The sequence below is a fragment of the Antennarius striatus genome, chromosome 12 (assembly GCF_040054535.1).
Source record: "Antennarius striatus isolate MH-2024 chromosome 12, ASM4005453v1, whole genome shotgun sequence".
NCBI lineage: Eukaryota > Metazoa > Chordata > Actinopteri > Lophiiformes > Antennariidae > Antennarius > Antennarius striatus.
In genome coordinates, this window is record NC_090787.1 from 1,913,055 (window position 1) to 1,920,935 (window position 7,881).

Here is a 7,881-nt window from a genome sequence, read left to right on the forward strand (position 1 = left end):
TCACAGTCTGCAATCCAGTAAACATTGGAAGAGTGAGAGAATTCTCTGCCAAAAGAGGCAAGGTCAAACACCAACACTGCATTGAACCCTGGCATCACTCTATGAAACCTTTCAATAAATGCAAGACATGATACGCCATTGGAAAGTCACATACAACTAGTTTACAACTGTGGTAATCTAACAAAAAACAAAATGACATGTTAAAGGTTGATACAGGTGTGAATAACTGTGGTTGTTCTTTTATTTTTTTTAAAAAAATTCTGAAAATAATTCCTATTTCTTAAAATTTGATCAATACTTCCTGTAACTGTAACAAGTAGTTTCATTGTATATTCAAAGTGTTCCATGTATTCCATTGTGTTCAAAACTGACTATTGTTCCGACGGCTATAAATGGAAATATCTGTCCTCCACTGGTCAGAAATGAAGAAGTCTGTTGGATGAGAGGCAAAACTTCTCAGCAAGAATGTATTTACACTTTGCACCAAGATTACATCTTGAGGATGAGAATTTCTTTACGTGTCACATTAACTCTTTAGAGTTTGCTAGTGTCACGTGAATCAGCACTCAGAATCTTAAGTGTCACAATCAGTTTGATGGATTTTCTGAACCAGGGATAAAACAAGGCATAGATCAGAGGATTCAGACAAGAGTTAAAAGAAAACAGAGTTAGGACAAAGACTGAAGATTTAACATTGAGCATGGAGTCCTGACCAGACAGCACAATACAAAAAAAAGGGCAGACACATATCAGAAACACAACTACAACAACTCCAAGAGTAATGGCTGCTTTCATCTCTGATTTCTTAGCAGTTCCTTTTTTAGAACACTTGATGGTGACAGATGTAATGTGAGACCTCATGGCTCGAGCCTGCGATGCAGCCACCACAAACACTCTCATGTACAGAACTATAATGATAGTAACAGGAATAATAAAGGATAAAATTGAATCAGCCAGTCCAGACGCAGAATCTAGAGTAATTACACACTGCCCAACACAGGTGATATACCTGCCTGGTTGTTCCACGTTATCCTTCAGAATCAGACAATGAACAAGAACAGAAAACATCCAACACAGACAAACACAGATATTAATTCTTTTTACAGTGACTTTGGTAGAATAATGTAGAGGGTCACAGATAGCAAGATAGCGGTCAACTGATATGAGAACCATGGTTCCTATTGAGGCAGAAGAAATCACAGAGCCCATAGCGTAATGCACAACACATATGATGTCACCCGAAAACCAGCAACCATCAATGAGGTCAATTTGAAACAACAACATGAGGCCCACGATGCAATCTGAGACAGCCAGAGAGAGGAGGAGGAGGTTGGTGGGGGTGTGGAGCTGCCTGGAGAGAAAAGAGTGAATTAAACTCACCATTTGTTCCACGTATTATCATTACAGCATGTAAAAAAAAGTCATAGCTGAAACACAAAGCATTATTTTGGAACATAAAATAATTTCTTCACATTCTGATATTCTACCATTTCATTCTGAACAGCTACCAGTTTCAAAATCTGATGACATTTTTGCCTACTTGAAGTGTGAGATGGAGATGATGACCAGCATGTTGAGAATCACAGTCACAATAGAGATGAAGGACAGTATGATATAAGAGAGCAAGGGTTCATGATCAGGGAGTTTGACCTTCCTACAGGAGGCGTTGAGGAGCTGTGGAAAGCAAAGTTCATCCTCATCAAAGGACGTCATCATTAGAAAGAGATCAGAAGCTGCGTAGCTGTCAGCTTTCTGCATGACCCTCTCTGTGCTAACTGATATATTCATTCTTCCTCCACATCCCTCCTCCCTCTTACCCTCCATTGGTAGTTTATTGTAGCCGTCACTTACGTCCTTTCCTGTAATTATGTCAATATTTTTTCTGGAAAGTCTAGGGCACATGTGACATTTTATGAAACAATGAGCACCCGCATCACCTTGTAGTGTTTTTTTTATCAGTTTCATTCATTCATTCATTCATTCATTCATTCATTCATTCATTCATTCATTCATTCATTCATTCATTCATTCATTCATTCATTCATCTTCCAAACCCACTTCTTCCAGTGTCGGTGGTTGCAGGGAGCTGCAGCCTATCCCAGCCGACTGGGGGCTTTTGGGCAGGAGCTCAATATATGTTGCAATGTTCTCCTTACTTAGCACTTTTGGCAATTCAGGGTCTCTACGCTCCCCCAGGAGTACGGGTTCACCGGGCTAGGCAGGACATCGTACACTGCCTGAATCAGGAAGGTGAAGCGTTGTGGTTCAGTGGTCAGTCAGCGGAGGCCCCTTGTTGCCTCAACCTAGCTGCTTTGCTAGATCTTCCTTCCTCCACTGCTGCCCTCATCTCCTCCTGAATCTGCCTCCTTCCCCGTGCTTTTGCGCCGAGATGTTGGGAACAGTCCCAAGCTTGCTTTACCATGGGCCACCACGCCCACCAGATCTTTACGGCGCAGCCAGGATTCAGTAACCGGCACCACAGCGTGGGCACTCCACTTCCTTCCTATCTTACCTCCATTCCTGCCTAGGCCACCTTTGGTTCTCTTGAGACTCTGTACATCAGCACCTCTTGTGTCCATGTGACCTTGAACTCTTCTTCCAGCGAATTCAGTGGCACTCAAAGCTTTGTGTTGTTGCCATAAAGGGCAATGTTGCTGAGGCCTTTAGGCAAAGCCAACCATCTCCTGAGACAGCTGCTGGCCTTTCTCTCCAAGATCTCCACGGTGATCATGGAGGCCTCATAGACAACTAGCGGCCATAGTATCCTTGGAAGAATTTCATGCTGGTATGTCCAGGCTTTAAACTTACCTGGGAGTCCAGATTTGTCGATGGTTTTAGCCAGCTGTCCAGCTCCTTGCCAGTGAATTGAGTAGATGAGGCGTGCCTGAGGTTGCTATCAAGCACCTCACCCAAGCTCTTCCAAGTTTCAAGTTTCAAGTTTATTTATTCTTATATAGCCCAGATTCACAAAGAATGTCTCAAAGGTCTTTACAATCTGAAATCCCTCTGACCTCTGTGTACTGCGAGCAGCACGACCCTCACATGGGATAAGGATCAACTGCCCCAAAACCCTTTTAACAGGGGAAAAAATGGATGGGAGAAACCTCAGGAAGACTACAGAGGAGGGACCCCTCTTCCAGGAGTGGACAGACAAAACAATAGATATCACATGTACAGATTAACAACACAGTTATAATACTAATGACAATAACAGTAATAAATGTATGACAAAGGCACGCTGATCCATCCACTAGAGTGAGTCACCACCAGTCGATGAAGCACACAGAGGTCACCAATTGCAGAGGATCCACCACAGACCAAATGATGCCTAAGTCATTGTTCCCAAACACCACAGCTGAACCCAATGAGATGGAACCAGACTCCCCTAGTAGATGGTGAAGCAAGTCCATAGTGTAGCTTTTGATATCGCCAGCCAAGGAAGCAGACGGGGGTCAGGCTTTTCAGAGATGATTGGTATTTGCTGACCTTCGATGTTGAATCGGAACCTGTCTGTGACCTTGCCCTACTTCACCACTAGTGATCTAGACTTGGCTGGTTTGAAGGTCATACGAGCATACTGGATCAGCCTTGACAGTCCCTGCAGGATCCCTCTGCTTCCTGGCACAGACAGCATGGTGACTGTCAGGTCATCCATGAAGGCCGATTGGTGGCAGGCAGATTCCTGATTGCATCTGGCGGCTCCAGCACTCTGGCTCAGCTAACTTCACAATCATGTCCATTACTAGTGCGAACAAGATTACTGAGATGGTGCAGCCTGTGATGATAAAAAAAATGTCATCCAGCCCGGCAAATCAGCCTGTTCTGTCTGTTGTTGTTCACCACACTCAGAGCAATGCCCCAGCACACCCCTGCGTAGAAGAAAGAACAGACAGCTTCAGGCAGAAAAGTGCCAGAGCTCAGTAATTTCTCATCTCATTCTAACGATGACATCCCTCAATGAAGATAAACTTTGCTTTCCACAGCTCCTCAACTCCTCTTGCAGGAACATCAGACGTCATTTGCTTTGACTCTTGTCACGTGTATCACACTGTCCTCCATCTCAACTGTTGCTGTGATTCTCAACATGCTGGTTCTCATTTCCATCTCATACATCAACTTGGTAAATATTGTATCAGTTTAAGAAACATAGATGTTAACAGTGAAATGGTAAAATATCAAAACATGGAAAAAGAGTTTCAGATTCTTCAATGATTATTTTGTGATACAGTGATGACTTTTTATCTACCTGCATCATAAATAATTCTACAAATTCTACATGCTGGAAAGATGACACTGTAAATAATGGTGGGTTTATTTCACACTTCCTTATCGCTGTGCATCACTGAGATAACCCATGGAAATATAAAGGAATAAAGGAAGGTGCTAATGTTGCACAGAGAGACCTAACCTCTAAGAATACCTTGTGCGACTCATGTTTACCCGAAGTACGCAGCATGACACAACACAAGCTCAATTTTGTTTTAATATCATTTTATTTATTATCTCACGTCAGTTCATAACACCGTAAAAATACATAGAGGACGTGCATACAGACAAAATATGGGCGGAACCCAAAAAAAGTCTAATAAATTATTACAAATGTTAAAGAAAACCCCAGTAACCTTTGCTAACAGAAGCAGCCAAAAAGAGTGATATCAATTTTTAATGCATTTAGGGTTCATTCTGCAATTACATAATCAGTTTGGTTTTTTAATTGTGTGAGCTTCTTGTTTTCTATTTACTGTCAATGTTAATGGTCCTTAATTCATGCTGTACGTTTAATTTAATACATTGTCTCAGCAGCTCTTCTATAGAAAGTCAATATTTTTAGCAGTGTGACAATAGATGACTTAATTTCTCTTATCTATGTCCTGTTATTACATGCTTATTTGGGTAAATAAAAAAAAAATAAAAAAACTATCAAGAGAAGCTGGACTTCAGATAAATGTGTCGTAGTTTAGAAACCTTTAAGGATGTTCATTGTAAGGCATGAACTTCCAGGGAAAATGGAACGTGAGTTCTCTATAAATGTAAGACCTCAATACCCTTCAAATAAAATATGATGTGTAAAATGGAATCTCTGTAGCTAGAGACTGATTAGTGTTAAACCAAAACTGAGTAGGTGTATTTTGGAAAAAAAATGCAATGGAGGGCATTGTAAAGTTCTGTTACTGTCCTTTGTTTGCGTACCTTGTACTGTAATGTGGTCCACTGTTATATACAGCAAGTTCTTTGAGATGTCTTAGTAATTTCACAGTCTGCAATCCAGTAAACATTGGAAGAGTGAGAGAATTCTCTGCCAAAAGAGTCAAGGTCAAACACCAACACTGCATTGAACCCTGGCATCACTCTATGAAACCTTTCAATAAATGCAAGACATGATACACCATTGGAAAGTGACATACAACTAGTTTACAACTGTGGTAATCTAACAAAAAACAAAATGACATGTTAAAGGTTGATACAGGTGTGAATAACTGTGGTTGTTCTTTTATTTTAAAAAAAATATTCTGAAAATAATTCCTATTTCTTAAAATTTGATCAATACTTCCTGTAACTGTAACAAGTAGTTTCATTGTATATTCAAAGTGTTCCATGTATTCCATTGTGTTCAAAACTGACTATTGATCCGACGGCTATAAATGGAAATATCTGTCCTCCACTGGTCAGAAATGAAGAAGTCTGTTGGATGAGAGGCAAAACTTCTCAGCAAGAATGTATTTACACTTTGCACCGAGATTACATCTTGAGGATGAGAATTTCTTTACGTGTCACATTAACTCTTTAGAGTTTGCTAGTGTCACGTGAATCAGCAGACAGAATCTTAAGTGTCACAATCAGTTTGATGGATTTTCTGAACCAGGGGTAAAACAAGGCATAGATCAGAGGATTCAGACAAGAGTTAAAAGAAAACAGAGTTAGGACAAAGACTGAAGATGTAGCATTGAGCATGGAGTCCTGACCAGACAGCATAATACAAAAAAAAGGGCAGACACATATCAGAAACACAACTACAACAACTCCAAGAGTAATGGCTGCTTTCATCTCTGATTTCTTAGCAGTTCCTTTTTTAGAACACTTGATGGTGACAGATGTAATGTGAGACCTCATGGCTCGAGCCTGAGACACAGCCACCACAAACACTCTCATGTACAGAACTACAATGATAGTAACAGGAATAATAAAGGATAAAATTGAATCAGCCAGTCCAGACGCAGAATCTAGAGTAATTACACACTGTCCAACACAGGTGATATACCTGCCTGGGTTTTTTAGGTTATCCTTCAGAATCAGACAATGAACAAGAACAGAAAACATCCAACACAGACAAACACAGATATTAATTCTTTTTACAGTGACTTTAGTAAAATAATGTAGAGGGTCACAGATAGCAAGATAGCGGTCAACTGATATGAGAACCATGGTTCCTATTGAAGCAGAGGTAATCATAGAGCCCATAGCGTAAAACACAACACATATGATGTCACCTGAAAACCAGCAACCATCAATGAGGTCAATTTGCAACAACATGATGAGGCCCATGATGCAATCTGAGACAGCCAGAGAGAGAAGGAGGAGGTTGGTGGGGGTGTGGAGCTGCCTGGAGGGAAAAAAGTCAAATAAACGAATTATTCAAAGTATTATTTTTCCAGCATGTAAAAAAGTCGTATCTGTCACACAAAAGCATAATGTCAGAACATGGAACTCTTTTTTCACATCCTTATATTCTACCATTTCATTCTGAACAACTTCCAGTTTATAAAACTGACGAAATATTTTCCTACCTGAAGTGTGAGATGGAGATGATGACCAGCATGTTGAGAATTACAGTAACAATAGAGATGAAAGACATTACGCTAATAATGACCATGGATTCAAAGTAAGGACGCGTGGTCTTCCTGCAGGAGGAGTTGAGGAGCTGTGGAAAGCAAAGTTCATCTTCATCAAAGGATGACATCACCAGGAGGAGATGAGAAGCTGCGTAGTTCTGGCACCTTTCTTCCTGAAGGTCTCTGTGCTAAATGATATATTCCATCTTCCTCCACATCCATCCTCCCTCTTTGTCTCCATTGGTAGTTTATTTTAAGTAGCCGTCACTTACGTAATATTTTTTCTTGGAAAGTGTCGGACACGTGACATGTTATGAGACATTAAGCACCCCCCCCCCTCATCAACCTGTTGTGTTTTTGTTATAATTTTTATTATTTGAGTTTATTATTTTGTGGGTTTCTATGCTGCTCTTCTACAATGTCAAACGTAGATGAACAGATACCTGGGTGTGCGTGTTGTGTCACTACACAAAGAGGCCACTCTCAGCACCACAGAGGACCAGAATCCGCTGATGAGCCAGAACTACAACAAGAAGTAAAGGGGCATTGACTGCCTTGATAAGGTCATGTAAAGTTTCATCCATTATGCCTTTTATTGTTATTTATGTGAATGATACCATTTTGGCTACGACAGATTCAACATTGTAAACAATCTCTTATTTATTCTTTCTTTTATTGCAGCTTACTGTTTCATGGACCTGAGAGCAAATAACCCCCCACTGGTCTGTAGCGCTGTTTCATAACATCCTTCAATGCATACAGTATGTGGTGTGGACAGCCTTCTATCCAACCTGGAATAAGTGAAGAGTTTAAAGAGGGGACTTTTCCTGGCAGAGCTGGGGAAAGCTTTGGTGACTCCTCTAATTCAGTTCAGGAGTTAAACAGTTGCTTGTGTAAAATAAGATACTCCTTTGTGAGTCCCCAGTGAGGACATTTCTAGCATTGCAGCAGCATAAGCATTACTTTCATTTCCTGCATAACAGCTACTACACTCTTGTACTGTATTTGGTTAGTATTGTATTCCCAGGATGCAGGGTTACTGGAGTGCCAT

General features: G+C 40.7%; 2 protein-coding genes across 2 annotated transcripts; both read right to left on the reverse strand.

Annotated features, from left to right (window-relative positions):
• Positions 1–534: 534 nt before the first annotated feature.
• On the reverse strand, positions 535–1,713 carry LOC137605493 (trace amine-associated receptor 13c-like). Its single transcript, XM_068330209.1, has 2 exons — positions 1,541–1,713; positions 535–1,351 (listed from the first exon to the last, which is right to left on the reverse strand). The coding sequence occupies exons 1-2, from the start codon at positions 1,711–1,713 to the stop codon at positions 535–537; spliced, it is 990 nt and encodes a 329-aa protein (XP_068186310.1).
• A 4,071-nt stretch (positions 1,714–5,784) lies between these two features.
• On the reverse strand, positions 5,785–6,958 carry LOC137605375 (trace amine-associated receptor 13c-like). The gene is made up of 2 exons (XM_068330027.1): positions 6,786–6,958; positions 5,785–6,601 (listed from the first exon to the last, which is right to left on the reverse strand). The coding sequence occupies exons 1-2, from the start codon at positions 6,956–6,958 to the stop codon at positions 5,785–5,787; spliced, it is 990 nt and encodes a 329-aa protein (XP_068186128.1).
• Between the last annotated feature and the right edge of the window lie 923 nt (positions 6,959–7,881).